At 38.8% G+C, this 22508-nt stretch overlaps 1 protein-coding gene across 5 annotated transcripts in view; it reads left to right on the top strand.

Moving 5' to 3' along the window:
* Positions 1-22154, top strand: part of thoc2 (THO complex 2) — a 107431-nt gene extending 85277 nt beyond the window's left edge. For all 5 annotated transcript variants that reach the window (XM_069892914.1, XM_069892913.1, XM_069892916.1 and 2 more), the window contains exons 34-39: positions 7302-7448; positions 7774-7840; positions 9182-9345; positions 12860-12930; positions 13212-13260; positions 21490-22154. In XM_069892914.1, the coding sequence (XP_069749015.1) occupies positions 7302-7448; positions 7774-7840; positions 9182-9345; positions 12860-12930; positions 13212-13239 (477 nt within the window). In that variant the 3' untranslated portion in view covers positions 13240-13260; positions 21490-22154. The remainder of the gene's footprint in view (positions 1-7301; positions 7449-7773; positions 7841-9181; positions 9346-12859; positions 12931-13211; positions 13261-21489) is intronic.
* The last annotated feature ends 354 nt before the right edge of the window (positions 22155-22508 follow it).

Below are 22508 nucleotides of genomic sequence, written 5' to 3'. Positions count from 1 at the left end.
GATAAAGTACACTTGCTTGTTAGCTTGAATTAAAATTGAAAGCACACATGAAACCTTTGTAAACATTGCCCACAGCAAATACCGTTGAGAGTGGATTGTTAAAACAACTACCCTTGCATCTTGATTTAATGAGGTTGAGAGTAAAATTAGCGAAACTTTTTAACAAAAATTAATCTATTTTGGATACATTTTATGTTAATAACTGAGCTATTTACACTGTTTTGTACAAGCACCATGATAACAGTTGTACATCCATTTGGCTATCTTAGTCATTAGTTGATGGGGGTTCATGAAAATCTGCAAGAATGCAATTTGTTGAGAAACCATACATGATATTTTGTTCCCTTTATCTATCCACCCCAAGTCATTTGGATCATTTAAAACAAGCTAGCATTACTAAATGAATTTTTTCATTAGTTTGTTAGAAGGCAAACTCAAATATTTTTTGTATGTAAATCTTGTAAATTTGTTATTTGATGGCTCAGTAACTTCCATATGTTTATATGACTGAGTCTTAAATAATCTTGAATGAGACCTGCTTAGTAATCATTTTATTTCACTAAATTCAGTGTTTCATCCTGGTACATTTATTCAGTTTTCCTGCATTAATGGTCACACAGATTGTGTCATGTATGCAAGATTTGGACACAATTAATTTTTTTTTTAAACTAAGCTTTTTTCCCCCTATTTTAATTGTTAATTAAATTTGTAAATTTAAGCTGTAAATTTTTATAAATAAGCTGGAAATGGTCGATCCTCATCTGTGGGAAGAGAAACTGTCAACATTTCGAGATGGAGACCTTTCATTGGACTTGAAACCTTGATTTTGTTTCTCTTTCCACAGAAGCAGCCTGAAGTGCTGAGTATATTCAGCATTTTCTTGTGTGTGTTTCAGATTTACAGCATCTAAACTTTTATTTTTCACTGCAGATAATTGTTTTTTTTTTACTTTGAGAATTAGTTTTATTTGATTGAAATCTTTGGATTAATATTGGAGTATTTCCTGAAAATAAACTTAAATTGGTGTAATTTTTTTGGATCTCAATATCAAGACAAGTGATGACAGTTACCTCAAATGACACTTCAGGATCTTCACGTAATAAGACTAGAAGAGCATTGGAATATCCTTCACTTGAAGGAAACATTTTAATCTCGACTAATGCACTCTTCTGGTTTGCACAGGTGTCAGCTGACGGTTCCATGGAGGACCATTGGCTACTGCAGTGTCCAAGCATATTCTGGACTTTCACGATGCACTGAAGTTCTTTGTGCCACCTCTGGATTATCCAACAGCTTTCAATAATTAATAAACTTATTCACTGCATTTGACCATCTTCCCACTCCCAGTATTATGCTAACCGAAACTGTTGAATCCAGCCCACCCCAATTAATTTGAATGGTTTGCTGAAGTTTATAAGTGACATAAAAATAGTGACGCAGGCTTGTAACAGCACCTGAGGCCGTCAAGGTGTGTGTTGGTCAAGATTCTGGGCCCCGTTTGTGGTATGATTTGCTTATTTATGATCATCAAACTGTGGTCTTCAGGTAGTTGGCAGCCATGGTGAAGAGCATTGTATTGAACACAAACAGTGGACTGGATCATATGAGATATTTTGAAGATTGTTTTCATTCATCATTCTTGAGTCTCAGATAGATATGGCATTTGTTTACCATTCCCTTTTCAATCTTGTGGGATACTTTCTCTCCTGATGTAATATTTCTTAGTCCAGTTGTTATTTGTGATGACTTCAGGCTTTCAAGGAAATATGTTCATTTCTGAACTTCATATTTTTCAGGGATCTGCTCATCATTCACCCTTGTTTATGGAAAGTTTGTAAAATAAGGTTGATGTGTTATTTCCTGAAGCTCTTTTTTTTTGTTATGGTAGTTCACAACTTACTTCGTAAGTTGACAACTTCATAATTTTAATTTGCAGATAAATTGTTCATGCTTTGTTTGAGTCATTGGTTATACCAATACCAATTTAATTCAAATGATCACCTGATAAAACTATCCACAAACTTCATGCATGCAATACCTCGCACCCAAAGCCCAGTCCTATTTTTCACTGAAGCTTTCTGGGGCTTGTAATTTGAATTTATTGCTCGCAATGTCCTTTCTTCAATGTTGGAGAGACATAGATTGGATAACCACTTTGTGCAATATCACCATTCAGTTTGCAAATTTGACCCAACTTCTCATTTTTGAGTTTTAGTTCCATTGAGCTTTCTGAAGAAAAATATTTCATTTTCTGCCTGAAAACTATAGAGGCCTTGGTCTAACATTATTGAATAGTTTCATTTGTGCAACATTTTCAACTTTTTTTTTTGGATTGTGAGCATTTACAATGCTTTCATTTGGTCATATTAATTAATGATTCAGTCTCTTCCATTTACATCACTTCCATGTTGACTGGTTGTACCTTGACTCATTGCTGCCCAGTGTGGTAGAAGTGTAAATAGAAGAAAGAATAATTATTTGAAATCACTGAAATAAAACTTCACTTTCCATCCTCTTTTGTCATTTAATTTCTCATCTTTCACAGATACTTCTTTTAGTTCTGTCCATACATTTTGTGTATTTCTTCTTTTGAGCTTTGATAATTCATGATCTTGAAAATGCTCACACTGTTTCTCAAAATGCTGTTTTCCTTCCCAACTCCACCCTTATCTAAGCATAGCTTTGTCATTTTGTCCAAACACTTTCCAAAGCACCAGCATCCTTTTAAAAATAAAATGCTAAAGGCGACTCTAAATATATCCTGATGCAATGACTTGACTCAAAACTTTAACCATTGAGCATTTACTTCCACGGGTACTGCCTGACCCATTGAATGTACCTAGTTTATGTTTAGTTCCAGATTACAGTATCTGCAATCTCTTGTGTTCAAAAACATATCTTTTATGATCTATGAGTAAAACACAAAAGTCTGCAGACAGTATGATTGAAGTGAAAAAAACATTGCTGGAGAAACTCAGCAGGTCAAACAGTGTACTTCATGTAGCAAAGATGAAGACTTGCTTCTAAAGAGAATCAACTTCTTCTGGAGATCTTCTAGAGCACACATGTCAAACTCAGGCCCGCGGCCCAAATTTGGCCCGTGATATAATTGTATTTGGCCTGCAAGATCATATCAAATATGTATTAGAGCTGGCCTGATGGCCGCCGCGCCAGTATAGCGCATGCACAGCGAATACTACAAATCCCAGAATGCTTTGCAAATGTATTGGCGCCGGCCCGTCAGCCCGCTAATCGCCCCCACCTCCTCTCTTTACCTTCATTAGCATCTGAGACCTGTTGCCTAACTCGCATGTAATAAACCCCTTACGAAAAATGGCCAAACGAAAGACAGAAAACAGGACCTTTCAAGGCAGGTGGGAGGCAGACGATATGTTCATCATTTTAAAAGACAAACCTGTTTGTCATTGAAGCAAGTTGTTATTTTTTTGACTTGTTGGCTTGTGAAAAAAAATACATTTAAAAGGAGCTTAAAGGCTATAGAGAAATATTATCTATTGAATATTTTATTTCTCATTTGTTAATGCTTCTTCTGGAAAGAGTTTAACCAAAACTATTATTAAACATTTATTTTAATAAGATAAAGTTTAACATTACATATGTTGAAAGAAGAGAAAACCTGCAGATGTTGTTGAAAATTTTCAATACATATTTAGTTTGGCCCATGACTTAGTCCAAGTTTTTAATTTTGGCCCTCTGTGAATTTGAGTTTGACACCCCTGTTCTAGAGCATCGTGAACATATACTAAATTATTGATAAGAAATCACAACAATCCCTTTTTGTGAAACAGCAATATTTTTACAAAATTGCACACTATATTTCACAATCAGTGGGAGAGAAACAGGCCTTTTGGCTGATCATGTCCACACTGACCATTCACTTCCCATTGAAGCTAATCCCATTTATCAGCATCTGCTCTGTAGCTTGCAATGTCTTGACAATTCAGTTGCTAATCCAACTACTAAAATAGCAGTATGTTTCCTCTTCCTCTTGCTTACAACCACCCTCTTCTTCTCAGATCCCTTCTACACCTCTGCTGCCTTGTTTTAAATGCCATGGAGAAAAGCTTCTTGCTTTTTTAATGTATACTTCATCATTTCCCATCGGTCCTATCTCAGCCAACTCTATCTAAGGAAAACAGGACCATCTAAACCCATCTCCTTTGAACTAAGACATTCCATCCCAGGCACCATCCTCATGAATCTCCACTAAAATCTGTTTGTAGTATGGTGTCCAGAACTGGACCCATTCAGTTTCCATCTGTGTCTGAACCAGTGTTTTAAGGTGCAATGTCTCATCCTTCCTCTTGTGTTTTATGCCCAGACTAATGAACACAAGCATCTTAACATATCAAATGTAATAATTGAGGATTTTTTTAAGTGTTCTGAAGCTGTCAAGTATTAATTAACCAATAATGTAATTAATCTATTATAATTGGTGCAACCTGTTTTGTCAACACTTCCTTTAACACAAATGGGGTAAATATCTTCATCAGTGTTTAAAGTCAGGACTTTTTGGAATGTTTGGAATAACAGAAAAGGTTTTTGGCTCTCTGTGTTGGATGCAAGTCCTTCAGTCCAAAACAAATGTTCGTGCGCACATAATGACACGGAAGGGTAATAAGCAGGTGAGGGAAAGAACTGATCAGTTCTTAAGGAGGGGTGAGCAGTGGCAGCATTTAAAATATTCAGTAGCAAGGAGAATGAAATGCATTTCAGAATGATTGACATTTTTGGGCACTAAAGCCATAGAGGAGGACAAATAGAGACTATGATACTGTAGCTATGTGATCATCAGAGAATGGGCTCAGTTTGAAGGATTCAAGTAAGTAACTTTGGGAACTATGTTGGAGACAAATGTAGTTTCAGCATTTAAAAAAAAGACATCAGTAATGAAGTGATTTGAGAAAACAAGTATGCAGCTTAGAGGACTCCAAAAATATTTGCACTGCCGCAAATGAGGGAAGCAAGAAAATAGCTGTTTGTAAGGTTGTCAAAAGGTAAGGACAGAAAAGTTAATTGATTCACATTCTGTAGAACCTACCGTTGCAGTGGAAAGTACATAGATGAGATTCTTGTAATCCTATTTGTTTGGAACAAGTGTTGGAAAATAGAAACCTGTAATGTTGTGTAGGTCTTTTAGTATTTAAGGGCAGTGGAATGAAACCAATGAAAGCTGTGGCTATCCGGCTTGTTTTGATATTGAGGTAAAGAACTATATCAATAAAAGGGCATTGTCTTAAATTGGATAGGAAATTCCATCTGAATAGTCGCAGCGAATGTCAATAGGAAGGTGGTGTAGTCAGTCAAGGTAAAAGCTGAAGGTTCCATTATTGTCCCGTAACACGATGCTACATTTAGAATGTAACAGAAAAGAAATTCTTTAACTTTTGTCTAACTAACATAAGGCAGTCAGAGGGTCGCCACTTTTCCCAGCGCCCCTCACAGGCAGTGTTCGCAGGCAGTGTCCCCTCCAAGTATTGACTAGCTATTGCTTAGCTTCCAAAATCAGACAATCTCAGGCGTATTCACAGAGGAACCAATGCTGTTTTTGTTCAAGTAAGTAACATCAAGGAAAAAGAGACTCCTAGAAACTTCAATAAAAACTCAAAAGTTCTGGATGAACTCAGCAGTTCTTGCAGCGTCTGTAGGAGGTAAAGATATACAACTAATATTTTTGGTATGAGCCCTTAGTCAAGATTCTGAATTTCTGGCAAAATTTTCAAATTTGCCAATGGAATTTGTATATGATTATGCAATGGGATATATTTGTAAGAGGTATTTTCTCTCAAAGTATTTTAAAATTAATTACATTTTGGTTTTGTGGTAGAGTGGTTGTAGATGAACATGTAACAATAGTACAATAAAAATGGTTTCTTTTTGAGAGGTCAATTGCCACAAAGAAATTTAAATACAGACATACCCCGCTTTATGAAACAAGGGGGTTCCTATGAAACCTTTCGTAACCCAAAATGGTGTAAAGACCCGTTCACTACTATTGAAGGCTATTTTTATAAAAGCGAAGACCTATTCAAATCCTTTTGTAAAAGCGAACACTGGTTTTCTTTGTAAAAGCAAACTTTTGTAAAGAGAGTATTTGTAAAACGGGGTATACTTGTATTAAGGACTTCCAAATACACATCATGAATTTGAAACTGGAAATTTATCACTTTTGCTGTTAATGTCCAAATATTTGAAATCTGCGTTGTTAGTTCTGTGTAACAGACATTTTGTTCTAGGTTCTCAGTAGTGATCATTCAGTATAGAGATGAAAAACCTAAAAGCAGCATTGTTCCATTGTAATTAACTTTTTTGTTCACTTTGGCTTTTGATCACGAGGCTCATTATAAGAATATATCACTGAAGTTATGACACTTCAAATGGACGTCATCAAGTAGGAATCACTTTGGGACTCTGTTCAAGGAACGTGGGAAATGTTTTATCAATTTTGTCTTTCCTCAGTGGTTACTTACAGACTTGTTGACTTTGGTCCAAATTTTAGTTAAAAAGAGACAATTTAATACTATCAGTAAAGTTTCAGTTAATTTCCCAGTCTACATTCTATTCCCTGAATTAAACCAAGGCACAATAATGCCTTCTAATCTTTTCACCCACTTTCTCACACATTATCTCTTTATTTGTTTACTGGTAAAGGGGAAATCAGCCAATTTTTCCAATGGAGATTGCAAAGCTAGGGCAGCTTTAATAACTTTCACGATCATTTAGTGTTCTCATAGTATGTGAAACAATGAATGGCCATCACGTTATCAATATGTTGAAAAGGCTTCAAAAATATATGAGGATTTGTGTAAAAATGGATTTCTGTTAGTCATAAACTTGGAGTCCTATACAAACAAAATTGAAATTAAATTCCCATGATTTGTTGAGAATTTCTTTAATTTGGTTGTGGCTATTAACTGGTTGAATTTTAAAATGGAATACATTTTCAAGCATTTGAATTTTGTTTACATTTACTGTTTATTTTAGCTCAGTGATCGAACTAAGTTGCAACTTTGACATCTTTATTAATCTTGCCTTTCAGGTTTTCAATTATTTTGAATTGTTCTTTCTACTTTCTTTTAAAGCTTTGGGTGAAGACTTGAATTAAATTGGTCTCATTACAGCTGTGTGTTTATAATCTAAAGCCAGCTAACAAGCAAATGTATTATTGCATTCAAATTGTCACTGCAAAAACAAGGATATTTCATTTGACCGTACTAGAATGTTATTTAGTTCCTTTGAGCTATGATTATCATAAGAACGGCTTGCATCATTTTTAACAGCACCATAGCCCGCATCATACCAACCATAGTACAGGCACACAATCAAAGAGTAAAGAAAGAGAAATGGATAAGAAAGTGGAGAAGTTCAGGGATCGATCAAGAGAGAGGGAAAAAAAAGAAGATAAAGAACGAAAAGAGCGCAAAAGGGTAAGTGATAGCAAAGCAGATTTAAACTGGAACTAATTCCTATTTTTGCACTTTGAGTTTCTGCTGCAATGACATCTGTTAACATGAATCTATTATGGTAGTGGTTAGGTTGAGCAATCACCTGTTGCTTTTCCTCTGGAACATTATTCTTTTCTGCTTTTTGATTTTTCTTGGTTCATATTTTAATATTGGAAGAAGCTTGCAACAGTAATTTATTGCATTTTTTTTTTCACCAATCTGGGACTTGTATTATTTTGGCAGGAATTAGTTCTTCGATGTTCTCCTTTTGTCATTCTAGGTAGGAATTTTTGTTTTCTCTTCTCAGGATCATTCAAATAATGAACGAGAGAGCATCCAAGAATCAAAACGGCGTAAAGATGAAAATGGAACAGGTAAATAGTAATATCTGATCACTTGTTAGAATTTTGAAGATTAATAAACAGATTCAAATCAGCTCCACTACAGCTGAATGGCTGTCGAATAGAACCAACAGAAAAATGGCTTGTGGAGTAGAATGAAAATTGACACATTTTAAATGAGAGATGTGAAAAAGGCCTGTTCCACTGAATAACCTGAAACCCAAACTCTTTTGTTATTAAATGTAGTTCGTATTATGTTAGACATTTGTCTTCTGGCCTTGATTCAGCAGTTCTGGTTGTTAACTAAAAGATGGGTCTTCATTTTTAACAGATTTTTAATCTAACCTGCTGAGGACAGGTTTTGCTTTCTCTCAAAATTTTTGTTGATTTTAATTGTGAAATATCTCTACCAATCAAAGACACATCAACAATTACACTGGAAGCAAATAAAATTTTAAATATTGATTGAAAAAGTACACAAAGTAATTAAAATCATTCACTTAAGGTGAAATATTTTTAGATTAGCACTGCCTCTGCGGTCCCTATTTCAGAATTGTGGGGAGTCAATGGTGGAATATATTGATAGGTTTATATTCTTGTAAATGCATTTCTATAGCTTATGCACAAGTTTGAGCCTTTAGATTCCTGAATGGCAGCAATTTTGTTAGAAACTGCACCTTGCGTGATTTGGCAATACATCTTGCACCAGACTGCATCTTCCTCTTAATAGGCAACCTGAATTCCAATGTCTTCTGCTAGTCACACAATATCACTTGTGGTGATTGGATGAAATTCTTCAGAAGAGCAAGACATGAGTTGTGTGAAAAAATGAGAGAATCTATTATAGATTCAATTAAAAATGTCTTATCGAGTCATAAAATTTGGAAGTAGGCCCTTCAACCCAACTTACTCACACCCCCCCCCCCCCCAAAATGTTGCATCAATACTCGTCCAACCTGCCTGCGTTTGGCCCATATCTCTTTAAACCTATCCTATCCATGTATCTGTCCAAATCTATCTCAAACATTGCAACAGTACCTGCCTCAGGTACCTCCTCTGAAAACCTTGTTCCATGTACTTACCATCCTCTGTAAATAAATAAAAAAAGTCGCCCCTCAGGTTCATGATTATTGATTCTCCTACTCGGGGCAAAAGACTCTGGCATTCACCAGATTTGTTTAGATTGCTTTGAGACAGGCAAATTCTATGGCACTTCAGAGTCTGGTTGAAAAGTAGATTTCTCAGTTTTGTTTCACACCCAGCCTACATTTTGTGCTTGATGCCGAGTTTAGTCTGACCACTTAAGCAAGTCGTGTTATTCTATGTTGAGTGTGGGGTTACTGTATAGTGAATTGAAGGTTGAATGTTTGACAGGTGGCTCTGGGAAACGGAGCAAAAGTGCAAGTCCAGTCGATTCCCCACGCTCAAGTGAGAAGGAGAAGAATAAGAGTTCAAAATCTGCCTCTGGTAAAGACAGAGATAAAAATGACTCAATCAAATTAGAAAAAATAGAAAAAAGTTCAACAACCAGTAAAAAGGTACAGTATTGTAGATAATTTAGTTTTGGCAAGGAACAACAAGGCTAAGAAAATGAGATTAAAATGTGTTATAAACTTTGTGTTTTTGAAACTACTATAAAATAAATTCTTATAATTGGCTTGGGACATTGACAAAATTAATAATATTATTAAAGAACCACTTTTTTTTCCCAAGGTTAACGTAACTGCAGTTACCAGAAATTTCTGAGAGCATGCAGCAGATCCATTAGTATTTGAAAAGAAATCAAATAATTGTGTCAGATGGATGTTTAATAAATTATTGTTACCTTTTTCACTCTTGGCTTTAAATATCCAGCCAAACCTGGATTGGACCATGCAGATAATTGCTCATCTATACTCCATGTATTGTCATTGAAGAAAATTAAAGGATTCAGCCCTTTTATTCCCTGAAGCAATGTATCCAGCACTCTTTTATCTGTAGAATATAAACAAAAATGTCTGCAGACGCTGTAATTGTAGCTTATTACACAAAAATGTCCTTCAAAAAGTGTGGTTTCCCACTCTACCACCATCAATTCAGCCCTTGCCCACACTATTTTCAAACATCAGCCCTGGCCCCCTCTAACCCACAACACAAGGACAGGATTCCCTTTGCCCTCACCTACCACCTCACCAGCCTCTGCATCTAACACATTACCCTCTGCAATTTCCACCACCTACTATGTAATCCCACCACCAGACATGTTTTCCCATCACCTCCCCTATTAGCCTTCCACAGGGACTGCTCTCTCTGTGCTCCTTCATCCACTTATTCCCCCTTACTACCTCCCCCTGTGACCGCAGGAATTGTGACAGTTGCAACAACGCCTCCTCCCTCACCACCAACTGGAATCCCAAACTGTTATTCCAAGTGAAGAAACACTTCATTTGTGAATCTATAGGTGTCATCTACTGCATCCGATGCTCCCATTGTACCCTGCTCTATATTGGAGAGGCTGGACACAAATTGAGAGATTATGTTGAGTACTTTCGCTCTGTATGCTGCAATATTAGTCCACTCCTAATGGCCAACCATTTCATTATCGTGTGGCACTCCCACACCTGCATGTCTCTCCATGGCCTTGTGCACTGCCAAGTCGAGACGACCAGTAAATTGGAGGAATAGCACCTAATATTCTGTCTGGGAAATTCCAAAAGATGGCATTAATATTGACTTCTCCAGTTTCCATTAGTTCTCTCTCTCTCTCTCTCTCTCTCTCTCTCTCTCTCTCTCTCTCTCTCTCTCTCTCTCTCTCTCTGTCATGCTCTGTGTGTCTCGCGCTCGCTGGCTGGCTCTCTCGCGCTCGCTGGCTGGCTCTCTCGCGCTGGCTGGCTCTCTCGCGCTGGCTGGCTCTCTCGCGCTGGCTGGCTCTCTCGCGCTGGCTGGCTCTCTCGCGCTGGCTGGCTCTCTCGCGCTGGCTGGCTCTCTCGCGCTGGCTGGCTCTCTCGCGCTGGCTGGCTCTCTCGCGCTGGCTGGCTCTCTCGCGCTGGCTGGCTCTCTCGCGCTGGCTGGCTCTCTCGCGCTGGCTGGCTCTCTCGCGCTGGCTGGCTCTCTCTCTGGGTTCCCCCCCTGCACACCCCCCCTTCCTTGCTTTGCCTTTGCACCTTATTCTGTCTCCAGGTCTGTCTCTGGCTTCTCTGCCATGCCCCACTCTCTGTCTTTTTCTCTTCTCCATTCCGAGAGCTATCACCTCCTAGTGGTTTTCACTTCTTCCCTTCCACCCAAATTCAGACAAAGCAAGATTTAGACTATAAGAAGAGGTAGGAGCAGCATGAGGCCATTCAGCTCATTGAGTCTGATCTGCCATTCAACTCGTAGCTGATGTTCTCTTCCTTTTAACCCTATTTACCTGCCTTCTCTTCATCACCCTTATTGCTCTTTACTAATCAAGAACCTTTCAACCTCCCTTTTAAATATACAAAATGATTTGGCCCCCACAGCTATTTTTGCTAACAAATTCCTCAGATTCATCACCATCTGGTGCAGCACGGTTCGTGTCGTGGTTAGCACAATGCCTCTATGGCAGCAGCGACCTGGTTTCAAATCCAGAGCTATCTATAATGAAGTTTTGCATTATTCTCATATCTGCATCAGTTTCATCAGGGTATTCTGGTTTCCTCCCACATTCCAAAGGCATACAGGGTTAGTAGGTTAATTTGTCACATGTGTGTATTTGGGCAGTGTGGACTTGTTGGCCAGAAGGGCCTATACCTTGTTGTATCTCTAAAATTAAAATAAAATCTGCTGAGTAAATATCTTCATCTCTGTTGTATTATTCTGAAGCTGCGCACTATGGTCCTAGACTCTACCACCACTGGAAATATTTTTTTCCATGTCCACTATATCTTACCCTTTAAATATTCACTATGTTTCAATTTGAAGTCCAGTGAGTCCAGAGCGATCAAACTTTCCTCATACATTAACCCTCTAATCCCAGGGGTCATTCTTGCAAACCTCCTTTGAGCCTTCTCCAATTCTACCTCATCTGTCCTTGGGTATGGGGCCCAAAACTGCTCACAATCTTCCATATGATTAACATCATAAACACTCAGCATTAAATATTTGTTTTTAAAATTCTAGTCCCTTTGAAATAAATGCTAACATTGGATTTGGCTTCCTTACTACTGACTCAATTCTGCACAAGGGCTTCCAATTCCCTTTTGACCTTTGCTTTCTGAGCATTTATATACCCATTTCAAAATAGTCTTCTTCCTTATTCCTTCGACCAAAGTGCGTGACCATACACTTCGCTATGGCTTTATTACATCTGGCATTTCTTTGCCCATTTTCCCAACCTGTCCAATGTCCATTCATTTAAATTATTTGCTAAAAGCTTTAAAAGTAGTGCACCAATTTGACCCCTCCAGAACACCACAAGTCATCAACAGCCAACCTTTATTCCTACTCTTTGCCTTCTGCCAGTCCACTTGTCTTCTCTTCATTTCCTGAAATACTGTGTGCTACCATCTTATTTAGTAACCTTGTGTGTAGCACCTTGTCAAAGGCATTCTGAAAATACAAATTAAGAACATCCACTTTATCTGACTTGTTACTTCATCATATGATTCCAACAAATTTGTCATGCACGATCTTTCACGTAGGAAATTAGGCTAAACTCAGCCTAATTTTCTTGTGCTTTTATGTATCCCAAAACCTGCCTATTGATGAACTTTTGTTTGTACTTCTACCATAATGTGAAATACCAAAAGGAATGAACATATTAACATATGTGTTTCTGGAAGGAGGTTTTGCTGTAATACTTGGCATGGCTTGAGAGGATCAAACTGTGTTCTTGAGGTGTGGAAATAAAATGGAGTTTGAGGGAACAAACATCAAAAGGAACAATAGCTGACCAGAGATGCTAAATGCTTGGATAACTATGTTTGATGCTTGTGAATGCAAAATTCTTTATATTTAGTAATCCTATTTTCCTTTGGGAGAATACAATTAACATGGCCTAGATCATTCAATTTGAAAGATATAACATTTCATTTAATTTTATATGCTGATCAGGAGTCCAGACATGATAAAGGAGAGAAGAAAGAAAAACGTGAAGGTGGAGGTTTGAAAGATGACAAAAAACAATATCCTTTTTATTGATTCTATGCTTATGGAAATGGGATTTGTAAGACAAAACTAAATTGTCAAACATACAAAAACACTTGATTCCAACCATCATAAATTATTTGGTTCACATTTAAAGTCTCATCTCATTGGCTTAGGTTGGTATTGTCCCCTGGTCCTAAATAACAAATTTGCAGTCATTGTACAGATTCTAGAATAGTTTCAGTTTTGCAATGGTTGTCTGTTCATTTTGTAAGTTTACTTGAAATATATTCTGATCTGTTTTTCTTAATGATCCCACTCATAAATCCTCAGAAAAACACAGATAATGAAGAATAACAAGGCTAATGGTAAGGTTAATTTTGGTGTAAAATAATCAATTTATTTGTATTGATAGGAATGTTGTTCTCTCAATGTCAATTTATTATTCCTACATTTTTGGCTTTTCGTGATCAGAACTTAGTAAAGAATATAGAACCATGGAAAACTATAGCACAGGAAACAAGCCATTTAGCCCTTCTAATCTGTGCCAAAACATCATTCCTATAGTCCCACTGACCTGCACCCATTTCATAGCCCTCCAGACCACTCCCATCAATGTATCTATCTAATTTATTCTCAAAACTTGAGAGTGAATCTGCATTTACAACATCAGATGGCAGCTCGTTCCAAACACCCACCACTCTCTGAATGAAGGGTAAACCTTTCACCCTAAAGCCATGTCCTCTCATATTTATCTCTTCCAATCTATGTGGAAAGAGCCTACTTGCATTGATTCTGTTTATTCCCCTCATAATTTTGTAAACCTCTATCAAATCTCCCCTCATTCTTCTACGCTCTTAAGGATTAAAGTCCCAACCTGTTTAATCTTTTCTAGTAACTGAACTCTTGAAGACCCAGCAACATTCTAGTAAATCTTCTGATCTTCCTGATAACCTTACTGCAATTTGGCGACAAGAACTTCATATAATACTCCAAGTTTGTCCTCACAAATGACATGTGCAACCTCACAATTGCATCCCAACTCCTTGACTCACTAATTTATGAAGGCCAAGATGCCAAATATTTTTTTTACAACCCAGTCTACATGTGACACCACTTTCAGGGAATTGTTTATCTGTATTCCCAGGTCCCTTTGTTCCTCCACACTTCTCAGTGCCATACCATTTACTATAAATTTCCTACCGTGGTAGTCCTTCAAAATGCAATACCTCACACGTCTGCTTTAAGTTCCATCTTTTATTTTCTGGCCCATTTTTTGAGTTGGTCGAGATCCCTCTGCATGCTTTGAAAGCCTTCCTCACTGTCCACAAGGCCTCCAATCTTAGTGTCATCAGCAAACTTGCTGATCCAATTTACCACATTATCATCTAGATCATTGATATAGACAATAAACAACAATGGTCCCAAAACTGATCCCTGAGGCACACCACTAATCACAGACCTCCAGTCTGAGAAGCCATCATCCACTACCAGTCTCTGTCTTCTCTCACACAGCCAATTTTGAATCCATTTTACAACTTCTCGATGGAACCTTCTGAACCTTCTGAACTAACCCATATGAGGCCTTGTCAAAGGCCTAACTAAAGTCCATGTCGACAACATCCACAGCCTTTCCTTCATCTACCTTCTTGGTAACCTCCTCAAAAAAAACTATAAAATTCATTAAGCATGACCTACCACGCACAAACCCATCCTGACTATCCTTAATCAGCCCCTGGTTGTCCAAATACTTGCTCTCAGAACACGCTCCAATAATTTACCCACTACTGACATTAGGCTCACCAGGCTGTAATTTCCTGGTTTACTTTTGGGGCCTTTTTCGAACAACAATCCTCCAGCACCTCACCCATGGGTAAGGACGTTATCAAAATTACCCTTGTAATTTATACACTAGTCTCCCTCAAGGTCCATTTATTCACTAAGGCAGCAAAAAAACCTTTTTAATCTCTATGCGTTCCATGTCACTTCCTTTTTAATACACCATGCCAGTTTCCTAACTAAATAATGATGCAAAAAAAACTGCTGAAGATCTCCCCCATCTCATTCGGCTTCACATATAGAAGATCTCTGATCTTCTAGGGGACTTATTTTGTCCCTTACAATCCTTTTACTCTTAACGTACTTGTTGAAACCCTTCGAGTTTACCTTCACATTATCTGCCAAAGCAACTTCATTTCTTCCTTTTGCCTTCCTGATTTCCTCCTTAAGTATTTTCTTACATCTTCTATTCTCCTAGTACCTCATTTGTCCTTGTTGTCTCTACCTACTTTCCACCTCTCCCTTCCTCTTTACCAGATTGCTACTATTCCTTGAAAACCAAGGTTCCCAATGCCTGTTAATTTTGCCTTTAATTCTGACAAACATGCAAACTCTGCACTCTTAAAATTTCAATTTGTGAATCTGCTCAGTTGTGTTGCAGAATGCCAAGGAAATGCTCAGTGATTTAGCTCAAAATAGGATTTAAATTTCTGTAAGTAATGAGACGCAAGGAATTATTTTTATCCAAGAGACTTCCAATGTTAAATGGAGTAAAAATTAAATAAGAGTAAATTATTCTCATTTTTAAAAAACACACAAAACAAATGCCTTGATTTCCAATACTACAAGAATGCTTTATCTATCCCTTCTGGACATGTTTAATGTTGGGGGGGTGGGAGGTGGTTGCTGATGGGGCAGGTGAATGTCATTGATGGGGGAATGACAGGGGGTAGGTGAATGTCAGTGGGGGGAGGGGGAGGTGAATGTCGGTGAGAGGTTAGCTGAAAGGGGGTGGGCATTTAAGAGACTTTTAGACAGGCACATGGATGGAAGAAAAATTTATTGGGTAAGGAGGGTTTTAATTTTTTTTTTAAGGAATATATGGGTCGGCACAACATTGAGGTCCAAAGACCTATAGTGTGTTGTAGTTTTCTATGTTCTATATGCAGGAAGTGTCCACAGTTGATCAAGTTCGAGGTTCAGAAGTGTGAGCCTGATGGACATGAGTCGCTGCAGGAAGATGAGAAATTTACGACATCTCACATGCCCTCCATCTGCTCAATGACTTCAGATTCCCTGAACTGGACCACCTCATCTTCACAACGGATGTCTAATCCATTAATACCTCTATCCCCCACACACAAGGTCTGAAAGCACTTCACTCCTTCCTGGACCAAAGACCCAACCAGTTACCCTCTACCACCACCTTTCTCTGCCTGGCAGAACTGTCTCCACTCTGAATAGCTTCTTCTTTAATTCATCCTACTTCCTCCAAATCAAAGGAGTACCCATGGGTATCTGTATGGCTCCCAGCTACGCCTGCCCGTTTGTGGGCTTTGTGGACCAATCCATTCTGCAAGCCTACCCAAGCAGGGCCCACCCCCCCCCCCCCCCCAAATCTTCTTCCATTATATTGTTGACTATATTGGGGATGCCTCATGATGAGCTTGACAACTTCATCCACTTTGTGGACAACTTCCACCCTGGTCCATCTCTGTCAACACTCTCCCCTTCCTGGATCTCTCTGTCTCCATCTCGGGAGACAAGCCAGCCACTGTCATATACAAAATATCCTCCAACTCCCACAACTACTTGGACTACACCTCCTCAAACCCTGTCCCTGCAACGATTCCATCTTTCTCTCAATTTCTCCAGCTCCTCAGCATCTGTTCCTAAGATGAGATCTTCTAGTCCAGATTTTCCAAAACTTCTGCCTTCTTTCACATACATGACTCCCCCTTCCACTCCATCACCCACACTCATTCACCTGCATCTCCTTCATCTCCCTTGTCTGCCCTGGTCCCCCTCTGCCCCAGACACAACAAACATAGAATCCCATTCATCCTCCACCAGTCTCCGCATCCAACAGATCATCCACTAGAATTTCCGGCACTTACTACAGGATCCCACCTCCAGACACATTTTTCCCTCTAAGCCTTCCGCTGGGACCTCTCCCTCCTCGATTCCCTCGTGCTCTGATCCCTTCCCACCAGTTTCTCCCCCGGCACCATCCCTGTATCCACAGGAGGTACAACACGTGCCCACACCTCCTCCCTCACCACGGTCCGAGGCCCCAAACAGGCCATTCAAGTGAAGCAACGACATCCACAGGACTTATTTATTGCATGTGGTGCACCCTTTGTGGCATTCTCTACATCAGAGAGACCATTTGCAGACTGGGAGATCGCTTTGCTCAGCACCTCCACTCCGTTCACAACCACAGTGACCTCCCAGTGGACAACCATTTCAATTCCGAGTCACACTCCCACACTCTGTCTCTCCATGGCCTTGTGTACTATCCCACCCTGACCACCTGCAGATTGGAGGAACAACCTCTTATTTTCCACCTGGGCACCTTCCAGCCAGATGGATTTAACATTGACTTTACTGCCTTCCACTAAACCTGCTTGGCTTTTTTCCCCCTCCTCCCCCTTTTCCTGTCTTTATAGTTCCTCCATCCACCCAGTTCTCACACCTCCCCCTCATTTGCTGCTGTCCCCTCCTTCCTTTCTCCATCTATCATATCCTGCCTTTGGCAACCCCCCCTCCCCCGCTCTTTTGTTTGGATGCTTGCGGCATTTTCTCATACTTTAATTAAATGATCGAGCCCAAAACGTCGGGTCTGTATCTTTCCCTCTGCTACATAAAGGACACTGTTTGACCTGTTGAGCTTCTCCACATTTTGTGTTTTTTTTTTATTTCAACCACGGTGTTTAGAGAATTTTTTAAAATTTACTTGAGAATTTCCTGCTGTCTTCTGTCCAGAAATTATAAAATTGAGTATGATTATAAAAGGATTCCACCCCCCCCCCCCGCCCAGTAAGGTGGTACAATAAGAGTAACTTTAACAAATATAATTGTATTTCAAAATGATGTTATCAAGATTATCTGCACAGTGCATCGGAGTAAATGGCTTTTCAGAATGTTACTCCAAGCACAAAAATGAAGCATTTCTGTAGCTTTTGAACTGTCAGTGTTTTCCCAGTGCTAGGTGTTGGTTAGAGGTGGGTGAAAGGAGCAATCTGGAAGCCACTGTTGTATTGGAATCCGCGTAACCAGGAGAAAGTTTCAGTAGCTCGGGAGGAAAATCAGGAACAGTTCCTCCAAAAATAGTAACCTCTGACTGCTTTCAGTGTGTCATGCTCGCAAATATTGGAATGGTATGATAAAACAAGTTAACCATGGTTAGGACAGTTGGTGCAGGACAACTACAGATGGCAAAGCCATGGCACTAACTGGGTGGCAGGAGGAACCTAAGCAAAATGAACAAGTTACATCTCCACAAACCTGGAACCATTATCTCACTGGATGAACTAATACAAAAGGATAAGATTTAAAAGCCCTTTAGGGTGATAGAAGGTACAGAGGACTAGAAGACAAGAACATTAATTAGATATGGGCCCGATAATGGGATCAGATAATATTCAGAAGGATAAAATGGAGGTGAATTTGATACTCAATAACTCAGGAAAAGGATGATGTTTTTGGTAAATCAGGGGCCATTTTCTCATCCGATGGGCATCTCACCACTTGGCTTCATGCCAGTCTTTGGCAGCCTAGATTTCATTGATTGATATTGCAATAATATTTTGATAAATACTTTAAACCTTGGCCAATGCAACTAGCAAATCACCCTGCAACTGACCCCGTCGAGAGAAAACTTATCTGCTGCACAATCATTTAAAAAAAAGCCTTGAAGCAGCACAGATTCCAGAAGAGCTTCAGGTCAGTCTAGATAGGAAGTAGCACAGGATGTGACCAATGATCTAGTCACAAGCATCTCCACCTTGCAGAGCCACCATAGTAACTTGAAGGATGCTGAAAGCTTCATGTTTGCAAAAGGGATTGCATTTGCAGCTCTCCTTTGAGGGGCAGATGCTGGATGTGTACTGGTTGTTGGCCTCTTAGTGAAAGGTTGTGGCCAGTGTGTTGGGTGATGATGCTTCAAAAATAATGTCAAGGCTTCGGAGAGATTCCACAAAGACTTAATAGAATGGCAGAGAGAGAAAGATTTCAGGAGAAATGTTGTTGATAATTTCATTTTATTTACTATTTCCACTGGTGATTGGTTTGCAACTGGAGGCAGAATCCCAGTGATTGATGTAAGGATCAGAAACAACGCTTTCTTTCATATTGCTAAATGGCTATGATTTTGTTGTATGATCAAAGCAAATGATCATTTTTTTAAAAAAAAGATATTTGGATAAAGACTTGAAAAGAAAAATTGGCTATTTTTCTGACAAGTAGTGCTGTGGTATTTTTGCTAAACAGTTGTAAAGACAATTTGCATGTGATGGAATGAGGAGCGATGGCAACATGTTTGAGGAGTGAGGAGTGATGGCAACATGTTTGAGGAGTGAGGAGTGATGGCAACATGTTTGAGGAGTGAGGAGTGATGGCAACATGTTTGAGGAGTGATGGCAACATGTTTGAGGAGTGATGGCAACATGTTTGAGGAGTGATGGCAACATGTTTGAGGAGTGATGGCAACATGTTTGAGGAGTGATGGCAACATGTTTGAGGAGTGATGGCAACATGTTTGAGGAGTGATGGCAACATGTTTGAGGAGTGATGGCAACATGTTTGAGGAGTGATGGCAACATGTTTGAGGAGTGATGGCAACATGTCTGAGGAGTGAGGAGTGATGGCAACATGTCTGAGGAGTGAGGAGTGATGGCAACATGAGTGAGGAGTGATGGCAACATGTTTGAGGAGTGAGGAGTGATGGCAACATGTTTGAGGAGTGAGGAGTGATGGCAACATGTTTGAGGAGTGATGGTAACATGTTTGAGGAGTGATGGCAACATGTTTGCCTGGTGGAAAGTTGAAAAATTATTAAGACTTGAATGCATGAGGAGCATTGTCACTGACTTCCACAACTTTGTACACTGATAAGAATAGCTTCTTCCTCTGTGAATGCAGTCATTCCCAGTGCTAGGTGTTGGATAGGGGTGGGTGAAAGGAGCAATCTGGAAGTCACTGTTGTATTGGAATCCGCATAACCAGGAGAAAGTTTCACCAGCTCGGGAGGAATATCAGGAACAGTTCCTCCAAAATAAAAGTAACCTCTGACTGCTTTCAGTGTCTCGTGCTCGCGAATATTGGAATGGTATGATAAAACAAGTTAACCATGGTTAGGACAGTTGGTGCAGGACAACTACAGATGGCAAAGCCATGGCACTAACTGGGTGGCAGGAGGAACCTAAGCAAAATGAACAAGTTGCATCTCCACAAACCTGATACACTGGATGAACTGATACAAAAGGATAAGATTTAAAAGCCCTGTAGGATGATGTACACAATACATGATTTTAAAACCTTCCACTCCCTTGTTTTTGTGCCAGTTTCATTTTATTTTCTTAGTTCTCCTTGTGAAGAGAATCTGAATGACAACAAAAGTGATCTCTTGCCTTCTGGTCTTTGCTCCTCCCCTGCCCCTTCCCTCCTCCTCCCATTTTATTCAGGCAGCTGCTCATTTATTACACATTCCTTGACTATAGTCTCTTCCCTGAAACGTTGGAGGTACACTTTGCTTCTTATGTACGTGGTGTGACCTGCTGAGGTTATCCAGCACTTTCGTGTGTGAAATATTCATGCCTTACTTAAAAATGTGGAACCTCAAGCATTTCATGATTTAAATTTGTTTAGACATATGGCACAGGAGCAGGCTATTTTGGCTCACAAGCTCATGCTCCCTAATTACATCAAATTAATCTACACCCCTGGTACATTTTTTAAAAGGTGAGAAGAAACTGGAGCCCCCAGGGAAAACCCATGCAGACACGGGGAGAATGTACAAACTCCTTATAGACAGCATGAGATTTGAATCCTGGTCCCAATTGCTGGCGCTCTAACAGTTTTGCGCTAACTATGACACCAACCGTGGCGCCCTTAAATGATCTCGCTTTCATTGTGAAATAATCTTTTTTAGCATAATTTCTTCAATATTTTAATTTTATTTCAGTAATCCAGTTTTTAAACTCCTTAAGGAGATGAGCTGAAAGATTTTGGTGCAATAGCTTGGGAATTTTCTTAAGTGAGTTAATTAGTTAGTAATCGAGACCACCAAGTTATTGCCAGGTTGCATGGCTTTGCTTTGTTTTAATATGAGGGCAACAACTTAGATGTTTAAAGGATCACATTTGTCAAATAGTAATTCAGTAGATCACTATACTTTGATGAAGTACCTGTAATGATGGTGTTAACTCACTAGAATTGTGTTCATCATTGCTGTTGTGTACAATTCTTTATCTGTCAGTTAGTTTCACCAAGTGATATTAAATAGAATAAGTATGTTATTATATTTCAACCATGTCTCTACAATTTGGCAAAACATTTATTAATTTATGTTTGGAAATAGGCAACGAATAGATAAATAGGCCAGAGTCCTGAGCTCCTCAGAAGCTATCTTCACAGAATCTGTTCAGCTGTGGTACTCCTGGAATGTGAACATGCAGAATTTTCCCCAGTACTAGATTGATAATTCATAATTTGAAGTCTTAACATACTGGTCAAAATGCCTGAAATACATAATTCTAATATGTTGAATTCCACATGCGAAGTGTCTGCTTACAGTTTATTTTTCTATTGGACTGCAGGCTGCTGCCATGGATTTATTTGTGCTACTGAATTTGAAACGCAATGATTTCATTTGTGAAGAGGGCAGATCAAGAGAGAGGACCTAACCGAAGCCTATTAACACATTTCATTAAATTACTTTCACTCCATTTCTGTTGACCATAGTTTAAAAGTTGAGTTGTGTTGTCTTTTTAACTTGATGTTTTGTCTGTATGCATGTCATTTTCAGTATACTAGCAAGTGGTTTGCTCTTAAATATAGGCACAATGTGCTGTACATTGCAAAACCACAAAGTACATTTTGTAGTCATTTTGAGTGCAGACTTGTGACTGCACTAGACTGTCTACAACCTTCCACCTTCACCTTTATGGCAACAAAGATATTTGTATATTATGTATACACTAGTATAGTGATTGTGTGTAATTAAAATCAGCCATTGTTTAGTTTACTGATTAAAACTATCCCGTTCAGCATCTTGTGTTTATTTCACGAAGACTGTAAAACAAATTTGCAAGTATTGTCCTCGAGATGAAATTAGGTTTAAATTGTACAACTACAGGAGATTTCTATTTCCATGAATACCTATGTTTGGTCATAAATTTTCAAAATTACATTTGAATTTTTTATCTGCTGTATTCTACCAGTGTAATCTTTTTCTAAATAAATGGATAGTTTTCTCAGTCGATCACATGTTGTGAAAGATCTGCTCGTTCTTATTGAATTTAGTGGTAATATTTATTCATGGCACATTTAGTGACGATTAACATGAAATGAAAATAGCCCAGAATGCTTTATACTTTATTTACTACAAAAATTTAGGCATCCTGTGAAAATGGTTGAAATAATTGGAATGTCAATTACAGCCATTTTTGCTGTTTTCTGAACAGTCTTGGATCTCAACTTGTATGTAAGGTTAAAAAGACTTTTCACCTGTTTTAGAATTGTCCAAATATTTATTTCTAGTCTAGCAAGAACAACTTCTTTGTAAGTTGTTCACATTTTGCTTAAATAGATCCATGTTATTTTTCAAGTGTCAATG

Source organism: Narcine bancroftii, chromosome 8 (assembly GCF_036971445.1).
Source record: "Narcine bancroftii isolate sNarBan1 chromosome 8, sNarBan1.hap1, whole genome shotgun sequence".
NCBI classification, from domain to species: domain Eukaryota; kingdom Metazoa; phylum Chordata; class Chondrichthyes; order Torpediniformes; family Narcinidae; genus Narcine; species Narcine bancroftii.
Note: the sequence above shows the minus strand (reverse complement) of the source record. Positions and strands in the feature narration are given on the sequence as shown.